Here is a 23223-nt window from a genome sequence, read left to right as displayed (position 1 = left end):
ATTTTGCTAGAATTGAGCCAACAGTTTTCAAATCCACCCTGACTTGTCATCAGTTTCCATTAATGTGGATGTCTGAATTCAACACTGTGTCTACTCTGTGAGTTCAGAATGGTTACATGCCAGAGATACATATTGAATCCACAACTGGAGGTACATCTTCAGTGAGTATCATAGTAGTGACTCACTTCCTAAATCTTACCTGACGCCTTATTACTGTTTGTCTTTTAGTTAGCTAAAATGCTTATGAAGTATTAACTTCTCATCAACTATTGAAGCTTATACAGGATTAATCTACTTCAGTGTGAGGTAATTTTAATCCAATTTTGAAACCATGGTTTGATAAAAAGTGTCTTGGATAAAGATAGCACTGTTCAGAATCAGTTGGAGGTGCATGTTATCTAAATAGAATAAGCTAAATTACATTGAAGGATGCATTGAGAATTGCCAGTTATAAAAATATATTCATATGGGAAATTTCATACCTAGAAAACAGAATATAAAGATATCTTGGGGAATAAGAAACTGCTATAGCAAAGGTTGGATTGAATGAGCTTCACATGATCAACCCAAGAGAGCAACGCTGTCATTTTTTGATGCCCTGTAACCAGTTCAGTCCAGAGAAAAACCTCTATGAATTCAATTACTTCTGAGGTCTGAGTAAATTATTTCCATAAGTTATTCAGTTTATCACTCAGTAATCCACCTATTTTCTACTAAATAAGGCTTTTCCTGAATGTCTCCCCCACCCATCATCATTTAGAGAAAATCAAGCTTAAAAATGGAAAAGCATGAATCTAATACTATATTTAAAATTAAGTCTAGAACGATGGTCCCCTATATTGGCTTCCCTATTTATGTACATAGATTAGTCTATCAACTGAATGGCAATGCTCTAACTATCCCAGTCTTTAAAAGGACGACCTGTTCAATCCATCAAATTACCATCCAATTAGGTATAATACGCAAATAAAATGAGAAATATTTCTGTGTGTAACTAATGGACTGCATGGTTTAAGCTGCCATGGTTGACTTCAAAGTTGCTATGGATCTGCTGGTCATGTCCTCTGATGAGGAGGATGGGGAGGAGTTGGAGTTAGGGACTCTAGAAACAATAGTCTTGGCTTTGGTAATTCCAGTAGTAGTAGTAGTGACAATGAGTAGACTCTGGTGAGTTGGTTATAATAAGCCCCCAGGTTGCCTTACTTGCACCAGTGACAGCCTCTAAGAGTGCAGAACTTGGTAGATCTGATAAATTTGGCAAGAACAAAGTCAGCCTGCTGGAGAACCAAGGAAACATCTACAGCTGAATATTGGGTAGAATATATGGTTGATTTATTGGCCTCACTCCCTGAGAGCAAATTCTGAGAACAATTTTTTAAGCTTTATGTCTCTCAAGCTTCCCGCCTCTTGTCTTTTCTCCATACATCTCTTATTTAGGATTGGATTCCCCATCTCAACCTGTGCCAAGCTTGTAGCTATCTTGATAATTGCCCTTGTATCATACTGGATAAAACCATTTTTCAAAATTCTGCCTGAGTATGCATGATGGAAGGCATTCTGGATGGTGGGAGGCATTCTGCTTGCTATCTTGTTAGTTGTCAAAGGTTACTAATTCCATATATTTTTTCAACATACTGAATACTAAGTTTAAATATGTTAAAAGCCACAAGAATTTTATATATTCTTTTTTGGAAAAGATGCTTGATCCCCACTGTTGAAGAATGGCTAACTAAATTACAGAAATGTACTTTGATATCTAAGTTCATTTCATATTTTAAAAGGAAATTGGATGTAGAAATCCATTATATTCGGAATACATTTTAGATGTCGATTGTACACATAAAAAAGTGCCAAATCCAACATTTGTGTTTCAAACTTTATTTCTCACTTTGACATATAATCTACATACTGTACTATTTATAAGAAACTATTAATGTTTTGTTTTTTAGCCAGCCATATGATATTTTAGATCAGTTGGTTATGTTCCCAAGTCTATCCTTATTGAGTATTTGTAATTATTATTATTTATTCATCTATTTTCATATATGTAATTTTTGTATCAGTACTCTCTTTTTTTCCATTCTTCTTTGAAAATTATAATCTCATAAAAATAAATAAAAAGAAACCCAAACCCAGAAGGTATCATTATAATTCTTCTGAATATTTATTGCACTTTCAGATTGGAAAAATGGTCCTTTACACAGTCCTGCAGCAAGCAACTTGTTGAAGTCTTTAAGACAAACCAGAAGTTGAAGGAGTTTAATTTATTCCTCAAAGACACAAATGAGAGAGCAATGGAATTACTGTGTGAGGGGCTCCGACATCCAGACTGTGAAATAGAAATACTAGAGTGAGTGATCAATATTTCTTTTTCAGTTTGATACTAAACTGGGGGGAATTGAAAGATAGACCCAAGATTCAAAAGAATCTTGACAGAGCTGAACATTGGGCCTTATTGAACAAGAAGTAGTTCAGTGGTGAGAAAATTAAGGTCCTGCACTTAGACAGGAAAAATCAAAACTTTTCCAAAATAGGCTGTACCTGGCTCAACAGTAGTGACCTTGAGAGGGATCTTAGTGGACCATCCTCCTAGTGCCTCATCACTTAAGTATGATTTAGCAGTGTGATACAGCACCCTAGAAAGAATGCAGAGAAGAGCAACAAAACTAAAAGGGCTCTAGGGGCTAATCTATATGATTATATGACAGATAATAATTTCCGTATAGAACTGTACCAGCAGCTCCTTGGGCAATCTGAAATACTAATTTCTGAGATGACACAGGGAAAACATTCTTTGTTGTGTCTTTTTAATGATGGTTCTGATGTTAGATATCCATTTCAAGTTCTGGGAGATTATAGAATCCTTAAACCTGAAGGTCTCTACTGTTGATACTGTGTTGTCTAATATTTTAAGAAGTGATAAAATAGGAGAGCTTCTCCTAAAATTCTATTCACTCTGCTAAACACCTAATTCTCTCCGCACTATCTTATGCCTAAAGATATTTTGTAGTAGGGCTGTATTGCTATTATCGCTCTTATTTTCTCATCTTATCCTTCCTACTACATTCTCCTATTAGTATCTTATGATTTATCACTTGCTGTTTGTATCTTATGATTTACGAGTGTATCTTACGATTTATTATCTAAAACATACCATGATATTATTGTTGTATGTACACTGAGAACTTAAGCACCGGAGACAAATTCCTTGTGTGTCTAATCACACTTGGCCAATAAAGAAAATTCCTGTTCCTATTCCTATATTAATGGCTAAGGGAACTAAGTATGTGTAATCTATTAAAAATGGATGAAGGATGATATGATAGCTATCTTCCAGTGCTTGAGGGGCTGTCATAGAAGAGGGAATAGACTTATTCTCCAAAGCATCGGAGGGCAGAATAAGAAGAATGAATGGAAGCTCATTAAAGGGATATCCAGCATGGAACGGAAGAGAAATTTCTTGGCAGTAAGAACAATTAATCAATAGAACAGCTTGCCTCCCTGAGCTGTTGATGGTTCATGATTGGAGCTTTTCAAGAAAAGATTGGGCAGCCATTTGTCTCTGCCTTGGATAGGAGTTGAATTAAAAGACTTCAAAAGTCCCTTCCAGCCCTATGATTGTACAAAGCCTGCATGTTTGGTTTAAATGAATCTAATGTATTTCTTCTTTTGTGCCTTTCCTTGAGATAGAAGGAGTTCCCCATTTTACAGAGAGTAGCTGGTTATGATTAGGAGCTCTAGAACTGAGGCCCTGCTTGTTTGCTCTCTTGGCTCTCCTCCCAGGATTTAATGGGGGCCAAGCATAGCTGTTATCCAGAAGTTTAAACTTGTGAAAATCAATAATTTCTCTATTTAAAACATTAAAAGCAAAAACAGAATAAATGGCTACACAAAAATGAAAGTGGGAAAAGACACAGTAGATAAAGAATTAAATATCAATAAGTAAAAAATGTACAATAATAATAATATTTAAAAAACATTATTCCATTCATTCCCTCATTATATGTAATACAGTTAGATTAATATCATCTTAAGAAAATTCTCAATAAAACTATAAATATTAATACTGATATTGATATCACCAATGTTTGCCATTTTTCCAAAAGTAAAAGTACCTGCTTATCTGCTGGAAATGTATCCTCAGAGAGGCAGTTCCACTATCAGCAAACATCCATATTCCCTTCAGTTCCCTGAAGAACTGAATGTTTATATTTATGTTTATGTTTCTTTTCCAAGAAATAATTGCACTTTCTGTGATTCATACCTGCAGGGTTGGTGGAGAGGCCATGACCGAATATCTTGCAGAAGTATTCAGAAGAAACCAGAGTTTAAGAGATTTAAAGTTGTGGCTATTCTGTCCAAAATACAGAGTAGTGAGAAGTCTGTGTGAGGGGCTCCAGGACCCAGACTGTAGAGTAGAAAAACTATGGTAAGTGATCATTTTTTCTTCTTCAGTTTAATGCATGCTGCTTTCTCTTGACTACTTGTTTTCTGGAAATGTATCCAGGGAGAAGCAGTTCAGTTGCCATAAATACCCATAGTCTCTTCACTTCCTACAATGATATAGCCCGTCCTTGTCTCTTAAGAAGTACTTTTAATTTTTTGGAATCTTTTTCTAGGCTCAACGAAGAGTTTGTGAATGAACCCTACAGCAGGCATGTTGCAGAAGTATTAAGGAGAAACCAGAGATTAAGAGAGTTATGGTTGTGCCTAATATATCCACAGAACGAAGCATTAAGAATGCTATATAAGGGGCTCAAACATCCAGACTGTAAAGTAGAAAGACTCTGGTGAGCAATCATGGTTTTTTTTAGTTTGATATATGTAAATTTCTCTTGAGTTCTAGAAAATTATCTATGGAAAGGCAGTTAAAGTTGTGATATATAACCACATTATCTTTACTTCCTTGTATTTTCTGAGATAGATTTCTATCCGTGATCATAGTCAAAAGGGCAATAAGATAGTTTGCTAGGAGATATGAGATCTGCATCCCTTCTCACTGCAAAGATACTTTCTTAGCTGTGAGAATCTGGCCAAAGACTAACTTTTCTGGGATCTGTTCATAGGGGAATATGCTCAGTAGTTTATAAATCTTCATTAAGCAATTTGGAGATATGACAGCAATTACTCTGATTTTTAAAAAATCTGCAGCTGGACTTTTCAGATGTATAGATCTATAAGCTTTGGCCATTCTTTGGGTATTCTCAGATGCTTTCTTACCCTTTATGGCAATTTTGTATTTGTAATTTACAGCAAACTTTTTGTTATTTCAGTAGATAATATCACCTTGTTATCACTTCCTGGACTTTCTCTTCAATTGTTTACTAGCTTCCTTTAATACAGTAAAGATACTTGAAACTTTCTTCTATTTATGATTTTGGCTTTAATATAAATATTGGCTTGCATAAAAGTTGCTAATCTACATTGAGAATTTTAATTTCCATCTACTTTTAAGAAATATTTTCTATATAGTATATATTCTTTTGTTTATTATTGGCACTGAATAATTTGGACTTACCAGACATTCAGGGATACAGTAGCAAAGATAGCATTCCTCTCTGGATAAGGAGAGGACTTGAGATTGCCCCCAAGTACTTTAGACAGCAGCTCTCCATGAGGAGACTATAAGATAGTAGTTGCTGGTGAGCTTCAAGATCTGGGTGGTTAGAGATTGGCACCTTTGTCCAAGGACACAGGTTCACAAACTCCTTTGTTAATCACTTCTGGAAATTGCTTGTTAACTGTTTTCTACTACCCATGTTTCCCTGAAAATAAGACCTGGTCTTACATTTTTTTGCTGCTGCCTCCTCCTCTGCGTGCCACTTTGGTGGCTATGGGCAGATCTGTGAAGGAGGCCAGGAGGCCGAAACCCCAGCCCAGGGATGAGGCAGAGCTGCAGGCCTTCCGAGTTCTCACCATTGAAACTACAACGGGGAGCAGGCAACGCAAGGTGGCACCACAGGATTGAAGTGGCAGGTGGAGGAGGAGATAGTGGCTGTTGCCGGACAGGTGGTCTGTGGGGTGGGATGGGGCAGTGGGGATGGAAGAAAGCCCCTGCAGTGGCAGACACAGGGAGGAGAAGGAAACAGCCAGTGCCGGGCACATGATCTGCAGGGTGGAGCAGGGCAGCAGGGATGGAAGAAAGCCCCTCCAACGATGGACATGGCTGATGTGCAGCAATGGCAGAGACCTTTCATCTGACAGTCCTCCCTGGCTCCAAAACAACAGAGGGGGACTGCGCCTCTCCTGCCCATTCTCCATAGCATGGCAATCCGGCTCAAGAGGGTAGTGAAATGGAAGAGGCAGGCAGGCAGCCAGATCATTGAATAGGGCAGCTGCACTCTCCAACTTGCCTTGCCTCATGGCAGTGGCACTGGTGCATCACACAGCCTCCTGTCCCATTGTGGCCACCAACAACCAGAAGAAGTGGGCTGGTGGCCACACAGGCTCCTGCTGGACAGGGCTGCTGCTCTTAGTGCAGTTGTCATGAAGCAAAGCAGGTGATGGAGCATGGAAGGCCTGGCTGCATGGGCCCTGAGGTAAGCAGGTGTGGGCTGTGTAGGGCAGCTCCACTCACCTCCACCTGCCTCATCTCATGTTGGTGACACTGGCACACCATGCAGCCTCCTGCCCTTTGTGGCCACGAGCGATCAGATGGTGGGACGGAGTGGGCAGGGTCTTAACTAGGGCTTATTTTGGGGGTTGGGCTTATATTAGGCGCACATGTAAAATCATGCTAGGGCTTATTTTTGGGATAGGCCTTATTTTCGGGAAAACACAGTATTAGAAACCTTCAGAATGGCAAGTTTAATTATACTAAGTGACTGTCCTTCAATTCTAAGCAAAAGAAGTTTTATGTAAATGTAAACAATAAAAAATCTTATTTTGGAATAAATAGCAAAAGAGTGATGAGAATGTTGACCTTGGAAAGTACAGACTAAGGGTCCAGATGCATTTGAAATAAGTGTTGAAATTAATTATTAAGATTGCAAGACAGTTCTATTATCAGAAAATAACCATATTCTCCATATTATCTTCATTTCCTTGAAGACTATAGTTTATGTTTCTTTTCCAAAAAATAATTGCAATTTTTTGGGATTCATACCTGCAGGCTAGTTGGAAACACCATGACCGAATTTTGCAGCATGGACCTTGCAAAAGTATTCAGAAAAACCCAGAGATTAAGAGAGTTGTGGTTGTGGCTCTGCAAGCCAGATGACAGAGTGGTGGAGATACTTTGTGAGGGGCTTCAACACCCAGACTGTAAAGTAGAAAAACTAGGGTGGGTAATCATTGTTTCTTTTTCAGTTTGATGTGTGTTACTTTCTCTTGACTGCTTTAATATAAAGCAGTCAAGAGAAAGTAACACGTGAAGTAACACGTGAAGTATTAGTACTGATTTATAAATCCTTAGTAACAGCACATCTGGAGTACTACATCCAGTTTTGGTCACCACATTACAAAAAAGATGTTGAGACTTTGGAAAAAGTGCAAAAATGAGCAACTGAGATGATTAAAGGCCTATAGATCAAAACATATGATGAATGGTTGCAGGATTTGGGTTTGGCTAGTCTAGAGAAAAGAAGGACTTGGGGGGACATGATAGCAGTATTCCACTATTTGAGAGGCTTCCACAAAGAAGAGAGGGGTCAACTTATTTTCCAAAGTACCAGAAGGCAAGACAAGAAACAATAGATGGAAATTAATCAAGGAGAATAGCAACCTGGAATTAAGGGGAAACTTCCTAAGAGTGAGGACAATTAACAATTGGAACAGCTTACCTTCAGAAGTTGTAGGTGCTTCATCACAGGAGATTTTTAAGAAAAGATTGGACAGCCATCTGTCCTATTCCAGGTGTGGTCTTACTAAGGCTTTGTAAAGTGGTACTATATTTCATGTGACTTTGATTCTATGCCTCTGTGTATAACCAAGGATTGTATTAGCTTTTTTGGCTGCTGCTGTACCTGCTGACTCATGTTTAAGTGATTATCCACTAGGACTCCAAGGTCCCTCTTATAGTTACTGTTTTTAAGCCAAGTGTCACCTAATCTGTACTTTTACCTTTTTTTTCCTGCCAGGTGTAAAACCTTGCATCTATCTAGGGTACCTTTCACCTGTCTAGGGTAGTTTGCTGTCTCCCAGGACAAAAGATCAAAGGTATGACTGAGAACCTTACTAAAATAATTAAGTCCAGAGATTATTATTCTTTTCTCCTCTTTCATGTGGGGATGAATGATATGATAACAATACAGAAAAAACATATCAAGCTATTATGAGTAGCTAGGCATGAAGGGCCAAAGAGATGGGGGCACAGATGGTGTTTTCCTCTGTACTCACAATGAAAGGTAAGCATCCAATCAGGTACGGAGGACATTGGAGTAAACCACTGGCTTAAGAAAAGAGGCATGGTGGCTCAATGACTTAATGACACTGGAGATGGTCTCTGCTCCAGCGGTTTGAGCCCTAGCACTGTGTGGCGGGGTAACCTCCCCTCACTTGCCCCAGCTTCTGCCCACCTTGCAGTTTGAAAACGTGTTCTGTGTGAGTAAATAAATAGGTATCACTTGCTTCCTGCAGGCAGTCTAATTCCTGCCAGCTCTGAACCTTTCTTGTTGTGACACCCATTTGTGAGGCAGTTCCGGGTAAGGCAGGGGAGCCTTGGATGCTGCTTGTTTTTCTTTCTTGTGCAAAGCTAGCTCACTTCCTCTGGTGCAGAACTTTTCAACCTTTTCACAGACTGTACCACTTTTAGGCTATGGCAATATTCGAGTAGCACCAATCACCTAGCAAGGTGTCAAAAACTTGATGACCCCCCCAAAAAAGGAACAAAGTGATAAGGTACAGGTAGTCCTCGACTTACAACAGTTCCCTTAGTGACCATTCGAAATTACAATGGCACTGAAAAAAGTGACTTGTGACCATTTTTCACACTTATGACTGTGGCATCCCCAGGTCATGTGATTTACATTTGGTTGCTTGGCAATTGATTTATACTTATGATGGTCACATTGTCCCAGGGTCATGTGATCCTTTTTTGCAACCTTCTGACAAGCAAAGTCAGTGGGAAAGCCAGACTCACTTAACAACCATGTTGCTAATTTAACAACTGCAGAGATTCACTTAACAAAGAAAAGTGATAAAATGGGGCAAAATTCATTTAACAAATTTCTCACCCTCTCCTCCTTTTATATCTTCTCCATCTTTGTTTTATATTCCCTCTTCTCTCTCTCCTTCTTTTATATCTTCTTTCCCCCTTCTTTTATATCCTTTCTCTCCCCTCCTTTTATATCATCCCTTCTCTCCCCTTCTTTTATATTTTCTCTTCTCTCCCCTCCTTCTTTTATATCCTCTCTTTTCTCCACCCCTTCTTTTATATCCTTTCTCTCCCCTCCTTCTTTTATACCCTCTTCTCTCCACCCCTTCTTTTATATCCTTTCTCTCCCCTCCTTCTTTTATATCATCTCTTTTCTCCACTGCTTCTTTTATATCCTTTTTCTTCCCTCATTTTATATCCTTTCTCTCCCTTCCTTCTTTTATATCCTCTCTTCTCTCCCCTCCTTCTTTTATATCATCTCCTCTCCCCCCCCCTTTTCTCTTCAGGGCTGCACTTTCTTCCCCCCCTTGTCTTTTTTTCTCTCCTTCTCCTGCCAAAACCTACTCCTTTTATAGCCTTTCCTCTTGCTCCCCCTGCTCCTTTTCTCTCCCGGGTTTGTTCAGCTGGAGCAGCAGAACCCAGACAATACCTCACGCAGCTCCAGTTGAATCTATGCCTGAAGACTGCATGGGACTGCCTGCTACCCCCAAGGCTGCCATCAATCAGCTGGAGCTCTCATCAGGACCCAGGCAATACATTACGCAGCTCCAGTTGAATCTCTGCCCAAAGACCCTGTGGGGTGCCTGCCATCCCCAAGGCTGCCGCCAATGAGCCCGAGCTGTGCGCGCTGATCCTGAGCTCTCAGCAGAACCCAGGCAACACCTCACGCAGCTCCAGCTGACTTTCCCACAAGCCTGTGCAACTTCACCTCATCCACTTTTACACTTTTTTTACACTTTTTTATGGTGCTTTTCAACCTGTCATACGCATACCACCTGCCAGGTGCTGATGTACCACAAGTGGTATGCGTACCACCAGTTGAAAAGCCCTGCTCTGGTGCACCATGGGAAGTGCACAAGCATAATGTCAAGCTTCTGATCAACCAAGCAAACACCTTCGAGACATTCCAAAACTTTATTGAGTACATCATTTTGGCACATGTGAAAGCAAAACCAACTCTGGCAAGCCCCATCCCAAACCCCTATGGTAAAAGATTCATGGATGAATCATATTGTCCAATTAAATGCAATTATATTGTTATGAGAAAATGTCTCTGAGTTGAGTCAGACACCTGGTGAATCGTCCTTGATTCTCACGGTCTGCCTCCTTTATCTTTGTAGCCAGCATTCCAATTTCTCTTTTTTTTTGTAATATATTTTATTGATTTTTTTAAAAAAAACATAAATCACTTAATAATTGGTGAACAGTATGTTGTCTGGGTTACATTTGTAAAACAATCATTAACAATTGATTTCTATAATCCATAATCCACATAATGTTTTTAGTTGAGTTCCTCCTTTCTCAAAATATCCTCTTTTACAAACATTGAGTTAATAAAATTCTTATTGTTTTGATAGATAACAATTCAATATATAATTTTTCCCCAATATTCCTAAAAATAATAATCACATCAATATAATATTTCTTTTCTATCCAATCATTCTGGTTGCCTTATCATAGATCCTGTTACAGTCCTTATTTTAGTTTGTTTCTCCCACGAAATTCTAAGTATTCTTACCGGTTAAAATTTTCTCAAAAATTAATTACATTTTAAAATTTAACTCAATTTTTCCATATGAACCATCTCACACTTCTACATTTCTTAACAAATAGATAAAACAATGAATAAAAGGAGAACAAGAATAAAGGAACATAAAAAATAACATACTACTTAAAATATATATCCCTCCTAAGCTAATATATATTTATTTCCTAGATTTCTTATTCTTTTAAACCATAATTAAAAATATGTTTAATCTTTAAACATTTCATTTAATATATCTAGTCATCTAGTCCTTTAAATCTTACTCAAAACTTTTTTTATCCATTATAATTTTCTTAAACTCAATCACATTTAAGTATCTAAAACATTTCCTTTATCTAAGTCATTTCAACTTTTTTTATTACTTATTCATATTCAGATGGAAAGCTGAACTAAGACCTTGAGAGGACCCTATTAGCTTTACAAATTTGTACCAAAATTTGGAGGTAAATTGGACATCTTGTCAGAGATTATGCATTTGGACACTCCGTGCAGCCGGTAAATATGTTGCAGGAACATCCTGGCCAGTCTGTGGGCAGATGAGAGGCTAGAACATGCTGTGAAGTGGGCCTGCTTTGAGAATAGGTCCACCACTGTCCATATCACCATATTTTCTCTACTCGACTAAAGTCCATGGCTATTTCTTCCCAAGGCCGGGTTAGATCAGCCACTTGTTGCAGCAACCCTGGACTCTCCCCTGGTCTGTGCTTCATGGCCGTACATGTGGCACAGCTTTTCAAATAGCTTTCTATGTCCTTCTTCATCCCAGGCCACCAGAATTGTTGTTTAGTCAAGTGTAAAGTCTTTAAGAATCCAAAGTGATCAGCTTGCTTAGTATCATGGCTCCTCTGTAAAACTGTAGTCATAGACTGTCAGGGACATACATTTTGCTCCCCTTCCAGGCTAACTCCTCCCTTAATGTTAGTTCTCCTCAGTGGGCTCCGAACAATACATCGGTCTGTAGTTCCCACTTCATCTGAGGCATGAAAGCATCATCAGGGAGGGGGTCTTCCTTCTTTTCTATTATCACTTGATAATAGTGATAATAGAAAGCTCACTTCAGCTTCCAATTGCCTCATGGGAATAATAGGGTTCACCACTTCTTCCAAGTACTTTTATATTGGGGCAGGCAGGACAGTGCATCAGCTAGGAAGTTTTTTCTCCCTGGGATGTATTTCAAAACAAAGTCAAATTGATTGAAGTATTGAAGCCACCGAACTTGCTTAGGGGAGAGTTTTCAGGGAGTCCTCAGTGCCTCTAGATTTTTTATGATCAGTACAAACTGCAAAGGGATTTTTACTCCTCTCTAGGAATTGTCTCCATGTCAGTAGTGCCCCCTCCTCCCTGCATGGTGAAGGCTTCTTTTTCCCACACCGCCCCCACCACATCCGATCTCAGTTTCATTTAAATTTTGGGAAGTGAAAATGCATGACTGAAGATGTCCCTCTCTCTTCTTTTGAAGCAGCACTGTCCCCACCACGACATCGCTGGCATCTGCTTGAATCACAAAGGGCTCCTCAGGGTTGGGTGCTTTAGGATCGGCTCTGCAGCAAACAATCTCTTTACCTTTTCAAATGCCATTTGGCATTCCATTGTCCAATTCAGTGGCTGACTGAGTCAGGGTTTCCATCCACCGGGGCTCATTTTCAAAAGTTCTGTTATTCATAAGGTGATTTTTGCGAAGGATGGGATAAACTGGCAGTAGACATTTGCAAATCCTAGAAAGCTTTGCAACTGTTTGTGGGTTCGGAGAGTTTGCCACTCTGGGATGGACTTCACTTTTCCTAGGTCCATCTCCACTCCCTCGCAAGACACCTTATAGCCTAGCCCTAGATAGTCCAAACTGGTCTTGTGAAACTCACATTTTGACAATTTGGTTTATAGCTTAGCGCCCAAATGTTTTCTCAACACCTCTCATACTAACTTCATATGCTCTTCCATCATCTCGGAATAGATGAGAATGTCATCCAAATACAGTAGGACCCCTTTGTATAGATGCTCATGCAGCACTTCCTTACTTAGTTGCATAAACACAGCAGGGGCTCCTTGTAGCCCCAAAGGGATAACTTTCCACTCATTGACTTCCTTGATTCTTACCCAGTAATATGCTGGACTCTCTGATGTTCATTCCGACACTCCCTTTATGCTCTCGGGCCTCTTCCTTGCCTCCCCTTGACATTTAGCTTTGGGGCATTCCTCTCCCAAAGGGGTGGGACCATCTTCACCATCACAACACCTCTCTTGACTTTTCCTCAATGCATAGTGGGGTGCCACTTTGCTAACGAGACTAGTCCCATTTTCATGGCTTTAGCCATCTTCGGCACTACCATGAATCAAATGGTTTCTTTGTATTGTTATGAGAAAATGAGTCAAGCCAGACACCTGGTGAATCATCCTTGATTCTCACGCTCTGCCTCCTTTATCTCTGTAGCCTGCATTCCAATTTCCCATCCTCCCCCCAAGTTCATTGGCAAGCTAAAAGCAATAATTGTTGCACCAACAAAGCAAGCTTCAAGCCTGTCACATGTACCTAAATAGGCAACCAAACTACTACTCTACAATAGCATTGTAGTCTCCCAGCTAATGTATCAATGCATATGCTTCTAATAATAATATTGGCTTAAGAGATGATGCCATCAGGAGAATTTGGATTCCTAGACTATGGTTTATAATACCTGTATGGGAGCTTCTGGCAGGGAATAGGCTATTCCTCATAATAACGGGGAATAACTTCTTTGGAAGTTCTTGTCTTATCCAAAGACCTTTAAACTAAAACTGGAGGGAGGAGATGAAATTTTAGAAGCTAATTCCAAGCATAAATCTCAGGGCAATCAACCAAGTGGTAAGAAAAAAGAGAAACTCACACACAAAGCAAGAGGTTTAGGAAGCAAACAGAGATCATCCAAAAAGGACTCAGATGCTGTACAGTACACTAATGCTCAAAGTAGGAGAAACAAACAGGGCGAAGTTCAAGTCCTAGTACAAGATGGCAGACATGATATTGTTACCATTACCAAAACCGGATGGGATGAAATCTAGGACTGGAACATACAGCTAGAGGGATTTAAAATGTTCAAAACAAACAGACCTAATAAAAGAGGAAATGAAATTAAATTATATATAAGTAATAGCCATAGAAATGCAAAAAAATGGATAAAAACCTTCTTGAATGCATTTGAGTCAATATAAAAGGAAAAAGGAATGACATTGCCTTAGGGTTATACTACAGACCATCCAACCAAACAGAGGAAATAGATGAACTTTTTAAAAAGGATTTCATGGAAGAAAATCTTAACGGGGTTATCTCAATCTCTCACAACTCAAGAAGCTAGGGAAACTGAAAGATGAGATTATAAAAGCCCACTGTAACATAATACCACTGAAAAAGAAAAAAATAAGACTTCCCAGAAGAAACAAAGACAAAACAGATGAGTAAAAAAGATGGAAAGAGGGACACATAATATGTACGTACATACATACATACATACATACATACATACATATTAAAAATACAAGTAAAAATTTGACTCTTGGGAATTTCCATTTTTATTAAAATAATGATCACCAAGAGAAATTTAAGAAATAAAAGTTTAATCAACCAAGCTTTCGTCAAATACACTTGACATCATCAGGGTTAAAAGGCAGATGCTGAAAGAAATCTTATATATAGTTGTTAAATGCCTGTCTCTGGTTGCACTCCGGGATGCACTCCGGGAACCAGAGACAGTCTTAATGTTGTGTTTGTGGAGGATCTTGCTGATTCTTTCTGTGGTGCCTTTTATGTAAGGGAGGAGGGCTTTGCCATTTTCTTGTTCTCTGTCTTGGATTTTAGTGGGGGTTTCTTTTTGGATCTTGGCAGATCCTGGAAAAGATAATCAGACAACAGATCTGCAAGCATTTAAAAACAAGCAAAGCTATTACTGAAAGCCAACATGGATTTGTCAAAAACAGATAATGCCACACAAACCTTACTGCTTTCTTTGACAAAGTGACTAAATTAGTGGACCAGCGAAATGCAGTGAACATCGTATACTTGGGCTTCACTAAGGGATTTGATAAAGTAGACCACAATCTACTTCTTGGTAAGATAGAAAAATTTCGAATGAATTCATAACTGGCTAGCCAACTACACACAATGTGTAATCCTCACCACAATAGAACTGCATCTACATGGAAGGAAGTATGCAGTGGGGTAACCCAAGTTCTGTATTAGGCTCAGTACTCTTCAACATCTTCATCAATAATTTAAATGAGAGGATAAAAGGGGAACCCATTAAATTTGCAGATGACACCAAGTTGAGGGGGAATAGCCAATACTTTAGAAAATAGACTAAGGATCCAGAAGTATCTTCACAGACTTGAACACTGGGTTCTAACCAACAAAATGCAATTTAGCTGTGAGAAAAGTGAGGTCCAGCACTTAGGCAAGAAAAATCAAATGCACAGGTACAGATTAGGTGAAACCTGGCTTAAAAGCAGTAACTGTGAGAGGGATCTAGTAGTCCTAGTAGACAACCAATTAAAAGCTGCCAAAAAAGTCAATACAGTCCTGGGCTGCATAAACAGAGGGATGATATCAAGGTCATGTGAAAGTACTGCTTTATACTGGTTTGGTAAGACCACAGTTAGAGCATTGTGTCCAGTTTTGGTCACCACAATACAAACAAGATGTTGACACTTTTGAAAGAATGCAGAGAAGAACAACAAAGATGATTACAAGAATAGAGGTTAAAACATATGATGAATGATTGCAGAAACTGGGTATGTCAAGTCTAACAAAGTGGACTAAGGATGGCATGATAGTAGTCTTCGAATATTTGAGAGGTAGTCACAGAGAAAAGGAAGTTAACCTATTCTCCAAAGCACCTAAGGAGAGGACAAAAAGTAATGGGTGGAAGACTATCAAGGAACAATCCAACCTAGAACTAAGGAGAAATTTCCTGACAATGAGAACAGATAATCAGTGGAACAGCTTGCCTCCAGAAGTTGTGGGTGTTTCATTACTGGAACTTTTAAAGAAAAGATTGGACTAAATGGTATAGGGTTTCCTGCTTGAGCAGGAGGATGGACTAGAAGACCTCCAAGGTCCCTTCAAACTCCGCTATTCTGTATTCTGTAGCAGAGTCCATATTGTTTCTCACAAAATAATTTTAATTTTTTGAACTCTTTTCTTCAGGATTCATGAAGATTTTGTGAAGTCCTGTAGCAGGCATTTTTTAGAAGTACTCAAGAAAAATCAGAGATTGAGAGAGTTACAGTTATTTCTCTACATTCTAGATGAAGAAGTAGAGGAAATGCTATGTGAGGGGCTCCAACATCCAGATTGTAAAATAGAAAAACTAAGGTGAGTGATCACTGTTTCTTGTTAGTTTGATATACTTTCTCTTGACTATATTCTGGAAATACATCCAAGGAAAGGCCTCACTTTCCACATATAATCATACTCTGCAGTTCCTACAAGAATACAGTCCATGCCCGGTTGGGATTAAAGACTAGTGTTAAGATAGAAATATATGTTATTTTAGAATAAGTACTGTATATAAAACTTAGATGTATATCCAGAAATGAAGAATCAATTGTAAAATGTGGAATGATTCGATAAGAATGTATATACTGGATGAATGTCATGTTATAGCCAATGTTTTTTAATTGTATTATAAATAAAATTTTGAAAAAAAAAGAATACAGTCCATGCCTGTTTTTGATGGAATAATTGTAATATTTTGCACTTTTTCCTACAGGCTTGAAGGGCAATTCCTGAAAGAATCCTTCTGCAGGCGTTTTGCTGAAATACTCATGAAAAACCAAAGATTGAGAGAATTAGATCTGTTCCCCGACTACTTAGATGACAGAGTAATTGAAATGCTATGTAAGGGGCTCAAACATCCAGATTGTAAAATAGAAAAACTAGGGTGAGTGATCAGTGTTTCTTTTTCAGTTTGATGTGTGTTGCTTTCCCTTGAGTGTTTGTCTTCTGGAAATATATCCAGAGAGAGGCATTATTTGCCATGTATGCCATATATTCTCTTCAATTTCTACAAAATACAATCCTTGCTTGCTTTTCAAGAAATAATGGTGGCTTCCGGTGGATCTGCGCGCGCGATGGCGGCTACTTTGTAGCCGTCCTCCTGGGTAAGTGTTTGAATCGCTATGAACAGCGGTCATCAGCTGTTCAGCGGTTCAAAATCCCCCTCCCGGGCAAAGGAAGGGGGAAGAGGGTTGTCTGAATAGTGGTAGAGCCTCTTATGCACCCCCAAGGCTTTTTTGGGGGGTGAAAAGAGTGCTCCCACGGAGTTCAGACTGTCTCCGCTTCCCAGCTGCTTTTGTCCCTAGGGACAAAACAAGCCGCTGCAACCACCTCCGCGATTAAAGTGATCTGGTGAGTTTTTCTTAGAAGCGGACAGAGCTGAGTAGAGGATTTAGCTTTTGCTTTTTTTGATTTTATTTGGATTTTAAGTTTAAAGATTTACTTTTATTTTTATACTCCCTCTTTTTATTTATTTATTTATTTATTTATTCCTTTGTTGAAAGAGAAAGTAAAATGGCGATCGGCAGGCTTTTCGGTATTTTTTTTCCCTTTCCTTTTTTTTTTAATGACTGGAACGGAATGTGGACTTGATTATTTATAATGATTTTTTTTTGATGTTGGGTTTGGATTTTAGAAGCATTATTATTTTTGTTTAACTTTTTTGTTTTGTTTTTTGTACTTTTAAAAAATGGAATGGATTTTTTCTATTTAATCATTTTTCTCTTCTTCCCTTTTCCTTTTTTTTAAAACTCTTTTCTTTTTATTATAATGATCTCCTTTTGAAGGATCTTTTGATTTTTTGGAGTTAATCTCTCTTTTTCTTTTGTTTAATTTTTGTAATTTTTAAGAAGGAGTAAAGATTTTTTTAAGATGGCTCCAAAGCACCCAGTAATTCCTACAGCTCCTAAGGTGGCTTCTTCTTCGGTGTTATCATCAGCGCAACAACTAAATCAATAGCTTCACCCTCTTCCTTGGCACAGTCAATAATGGTGAAGGATTTGCAAGATATGATGGGAAATATTATATCTCAAATTAGGGGAGAAATGAAAGAGATTTTAGAGGAAAATAATAAGATTTTGAGGCAAGAGATAGTTTTGGCTTTAAAAGGAGTTGCCTCTGTTCTTTTTTTTTTTTATTATTGAAAGTTTTATAAATTTTACAAAAAGACAAAAACAATACAAAACAAAAGACAACATATACAAAAAAGAAACTAAACATTACATATATATATATATAAAAAAAAACCCCATCCCCCACCCCTCACAAAAACCCTCCCTTCCCCCCCCTGAGCTTCCCAGAGCAGAATATAGGCTTAATTAAAAATTAAGAAATAAAAATAAAAAATTAAATTAAAAATTTATATTTATATATATATATATAAAAATATCTATATATATATATAAAAATAAAACTTATAAAAAAGCTATGTGATATTTTTGTATACCCAATCTAAATTGTATAAATTTTATCCATTTGTCCCAAACAGCAAGGAACTTCTCTTGCGTTTGTTGCTTTAAGAAAGCCAAAATCTTTGCCATTTCCGCCAGATAAGCTACTTTAAGAAACCATTCCTGCAATGTAGGCAGAGATTCCTTCTTCCAATATTGTCCTACTAACAGCCTAGCGGCTGTAAACAAATTTAACATCAATACAACCTCCTTTGTATCACAATCTGTAACAATGCCTAACAAAAATAATTGCGGAGTAAATTTTACCCTCCTTCTAAAAATTCTCTGGATATTCCACCATATTTTGATCCAAAATGCTTTTATCTCTCTGCAAGACCACCAAATATGATAATAGGAAGCATCCTTATAACCGCATCTCCAACATTTGGGTTGCACGTCAGGGTACATAAGAGACATTTTTTGTGGATCAAGGTGCCATCTATAAAACATTTTATAAAAATTCTCCCTAAGGTTCTGTGCTTGTGTAAATTTGACATTTCTCACCCAAATGGTTTCCCAAATGTCCAATGAGACTGGGACACCAAAATTCTGCGCCCATCTAATCATACAATCTTTAATTAATTCCGTTTCTGAGTCCATTTCAACTAATACCCCATAAATTCTCTTGATATGGGTTTGTCTTTGATCCTTGACTTGCTTAATAAGATTTCCATCTTCTCTAAGAAAACCCAATTTACAATCCACCTTCCATTTATCTACTAGTTGCCTATATTGAAACCAAGAATAAATAATATTTTCTTGCGCTAAATCTTCCCGTAATCTTAACTGCCAGTTTTGCCCATCCCATCTAAGTAACTGACTATAAGACACCATGTCCATTTTTACTCCTCTTTTTATTCCTTCTATCGCATGCCAAGGTATAGCCCATAATGGAACTTTAAAATCACTTTTATAATATTTTCTCCAAATCCTAAGTAAAGAAATTCTTAAAATATGAGATTTAAAGACCCAGTCCATTTTTTTATTAAATATTAAATAGGCATGCCACCCATAAAGTAAATCCCATCCCTCTAAATGAAGTATCTCAGGATTTGTCAAATTTACCCAATCACTGATTAGTGTTAAGACCACCGCATCGTAATATAATTTCAAATTTGGTACCTTAAGTCCACCCCTCTCACGGAAGTCTTGCATAATTTTAAACTTAACCCTTGGCTTTTTCCCTGCCCAAATAAATTTATTAAGACCCTTCTGCCACTCACTTAAATTAATCTCATTTTTCAAAATCGGTAACATTTGAAACAAAAAAAGAAACTTGGGTAGAATATTCATTTTTATCACTGCAATTCTTCCCATGAGGGATAATTGCAACTTCTCCCAATTCTTCAAGTCCTTCTGTACCCTGACCCACAACCTTTCATAATTATTTTTAAATAATTTTACATTAGAAACAGACAACATCACCCCCAAATATTTTACCTTATTAACAATCTCAAAACCCGTCAAGTTAGCCAAAATCTGCTTCTCCTGACTAGACATATTTTTAGGTAAGATTTTAGTCTTATTTACATTAATCTTGAAACCCGAAACCAAACCATAATGATGAATCAACTGTAATAAGTTTACTGCAGAATAATCAGGTTGCGACAAAGTAACAACCAAGTCATCCGCAAAAGCTCTCAACTTATATTCTTTTTTGTTAACTTCTATTCCTTTAATTTCCTGAGACTCTCGAATTTTGATCAATAATATTTCCAGTGTTAAAACAAACAACAATGGCGATAAAGGACACCCCTGTCTAGTACCTTTCTCTATTGTTCTTGAAAAGCTGAACTCTCGTGTAGAAGAGGTAGTAGAAAAAGTGGAATTGATGGAGGGAAAATTTGAAAGCATGGAAAAAGAGATGGAAAATTTTCAAGATGAGATTCTTATGCTTCAATATAGACAAATGGAATATGCTTTAAGAATCAGAGGCTTGAGAGAGTCTGTGCAAAGAGATCTGAGAGAGATGGTTGCAAAGGACTTTGCTGTGATTTTGAATAGAGAAAAAGAGGAAATACTTAGTCAAATTGAAAATACATTTAGAGTTAATTCTGTGGTGGCAGAGCAAAAGAACTTGCCAAGAGATGTGGTAATTTACTTTGGGAAAAGATCCCTGCGCAACGAAATTATACAAGCTTTTTATAAGAAGAGGTTTCAAATTGCTTCACAAGATGTTATAATTTTAAAGGAGATCCCATCTAAAATTTTAAGAAGAAGAAAGGAGTTTGCTTTTTTAGCAGATGAACTTAAAAAGAGACGAATCTTGTTCAGATGGGATGTTCCGACTGGAATGGTGGTGAGTTACCTGGGGATACGTTATAGACTTAATACTGTTTCTAAAGCAAAAGACTTTTATACTTCGGTCCTGGGGGTATGTTCATCGCCATCTATTATGTTTAAAGCTTTGGAAGAAAAGAAGCTAGAATTGCAGTCTGAAGAGCTTATACTTATGAAAATTGGGAAATCTCAGTTCGAGGGGCCTCAACAAGTTGAGATGGAGGAGCAGAGGATAACCTGTGCAACATATAATTGTAAAGAAAAGGAGCAACAGAAGAAGGTCAAGGAAGCCTCACAAGTATTGGTTTCTGAATCTGCGGGAGAAGTAGGCTTTATAAACTTTTGGGAGCAACCTTTAAGGGTAGAATTGCAGTCTGAAGAGCCCATATTAATGAAAAATGAGAAATCTCAGTTCGAGGGGCCTCAACAAGTTGAGATGAAGGAGCAGAGGACACCTCGTGCAACATATAAATGTAAAGAAAAAGAGAAACAGAAGAAGGAGGTTAAGGAAGCCTCACAAGTATTGGTTCCTGAGTCTGCGGGAGAAGCAGGATTTATAAACTTTTTGGAGCTACCTTTAAGGGCAGATTTCAAAGCACTTCTTTCGAGGTTTATGGATAAGAGAGACTGATAAGGAATGTGTTTACTGTGGATGGAATTGGTTATTGGAGTAAAGATTATGGAGATCGAATGAAAATTCCAGATAAGAAGTTTAAGTTTAAGTACTTAGTTTAAGTATTCAAAAAAGTACTGAGTCTGCGGGAGAAGCAAGATTTACAAACTTTTTGGAGCTACCTTTAAGGGCAGATTTCAAAGCACTTCTTTCGAGGTTATGGATAAGAGAGACTGATAAGGAATGTGTTTATTGTGGGTGGAATTTGTTATTGGTAAAGATTTAAATATGTATAAGGGAATTTTAATGTTTTAAGTAATGTTTAAATTTGTGTTTTGGAGGGAGTTTATAAAGAATGATGGATAATAATATAAGTATGATATGAAAAGGTTTAGAGTATATTATAATGTGTTTAATGATTGGGTTTTTTTATTATTATTATTATTTTTAAGAGAAGATAATTTGTTTAATTAAATGTACTTAGATTTGTTTAGGATATATATGTCTTTTAAGTTTTTTTTTGATAGGAGAGAAGATTATGGAGATTGAATGAAAATTTTAGATAAGAAGTTTAAGTTTAAGTATTTAGTTTAAGTATTTAAGAGAGTATTTAGTTTTAATGGTATAATGAATGTTTATATGTTTACTTTTGTGTTTTAGGATAAAGAAAGAGGGAGAGATTAGATTTTATATTGTAGGTATAGATATTTAAAGAAAGTAATGTTTAAATTTGTGTTTTGGAGGGAGTTTATAAAGAATGATGGATAATAATATAAGTATGATATTAGAAAATGTTTAGAGTATATTATAACGTGTTTAATGATTGTAATTATTATTTTTTAGAGAAGATAACCTGTTTAATTTAATGTATTTAGATTTGCTTAGGATTTATAGGTGTTTTAAATATTTTTTTGAAAAATTTTAATTAAGCCTGTACTCAGCTCTGGGAAGGTTGGGGGACGGTATGGGAGGTTTGGGAAGGTGGGGGAGGGTATGGGAGGGTGGGGGGGTTGGGGAAGGGATTTGTTTTGTAAAATTTAAAAATTTTCAATTAAAAAAAAAAAGAAATAATGGTAATATTTTGCATTGTTCCCTACAGACTTGGTGCAAAATTCTTGACTCAACCCTTCAGCAGGCAATTTACACGTGTACTCAGGATGAGAGACTTAGAGTTGTTTCCCACCTACAGAGAGGACAGAGCAGCAAAAATGCTTCCTGCAGGGCTTAAATATTCTAACTGTAAATTGAAAGCACTACGGTGAGTGAGCAGTGTTTGTTTTTCGGTTTGATTTGTGTCATTTCATTTAAGTCAGTGGTTCTCAACCTTTTTAATGCCGCGACCCCCCAACCGGTCATAAGTTGAGGACTACTCAACCGGTCGTAAGTCGAGGACTACTCAATTGGTGCAGCACCATTTGCAGAATGGGACTTTTGGCGGGCTCAGGAGGGCAGAGACAGTCTGGACAATTCCTATTGGCTTTTGAAAGCCAATAGAATTAGACTCTATTCAACAGAATCCATTCTATTGGCTTTCAAAAGCCAATAGAATAAAAGGGAGTAGCACAGCTAAGGAAAAGGAGAAAAAAAATGGCGGACTGCGTTGTTTGGCGACCCCCATGAAATGGTCATTCGACCCCAAATGGGGTCCCAACCCACAGGTTGAGAACCACTGATTTAAGTGATTCTGTTTGGGAAATATATCCACAAGGAAGTATTTTTAAGACACCAGATAATCATGTTCTGTATGGGCCCTTCAAGAATACAGAGTTCATGTTTCTTTTCAAAGATATTATTCTAATTCAGGCTTGGTGGACAGTCTGTCAAAGAACCATTGTAGGAATTTTGCTGAAATTCTTGAGAAAAACAGTCACTGAATTAGGATTCTTTGTCTATGTTAAGGATGAAAAAAAATAGAAGCACTGTGTGAGGGGCTCAAACTTTCAGATTACATGGAGAGTGATTTATGTAGGTGAGCAGAATTTTCAGTTAGAGATGTGC

General features: G+C 37.6%; 1 protein-coding gene across 3 annotated transcripts in view; it reads left to right on the top strand.

Moving 5' to 3' along the window:
• LOC120312467 (NACHT, LRR and PYD domains-containing protein 12-like) overlaps nucleotides 1–23223 on the top strand; it is a 62645-nt gene that overhangs the window by 29872 nt on the left and 9550 nt on the right. For 2 of the 3 annotated variants that reach the window (XM_039353226.1, XM_039353227.1), the window contains exons 6-12: nucleotides 2180–2350; nucleotides 4271–4429; nucleotides 4620–4790; nucleotides 7112–7282; nucleotides 16033–16200; nucleotides 16598–16768; nucleotides 22325–22483. In XM_039353226.1, the coding sequence (XP_039209160.1) occupies nucleotides 2180–2350; nucleotides 4271–4429; nucleotides 4620–4790; nucleotides 7112–7282; nucleotides 16033–16200; nucleotides 16598–16768; nucleotides 22325–22483 (1170 nt within the window). The remainder of the gene's footprint in view (nucleotides 1–2179; nucleotides 2351–4270; nucleotides 4430–4619; nucleotides 4791–7111; nucleotides 7283–16032; nucleotides 16201–16597; nucleotides 16769–22324; nucleotides 22484–23223) is intronic. The other variant, XM_039353228.1, reaches the window with a different exon arrangement.

Source organism: Crotalus tigris, unplaced genomic scaffold (genome assembly GCF_016545835.1).
Source record: "Crotalus tigris isolate CLP2741 ecotype Arizona unplaced genomic scaffold, ASM1654583v1 scf7180000018504.2861643, whole genome shotgun sequence".
Classification (NCBI taxonomy): Eukaryota; Metazoa; Chordata; class Lepidosauria; order Squamata; family Viperidae; genus Crotalus; species Crotalus tigris.
Note: the sequence above shows the minus strand (reverse complement) of the source record. Positions and strands in the feature narration are given on the sequence as shown.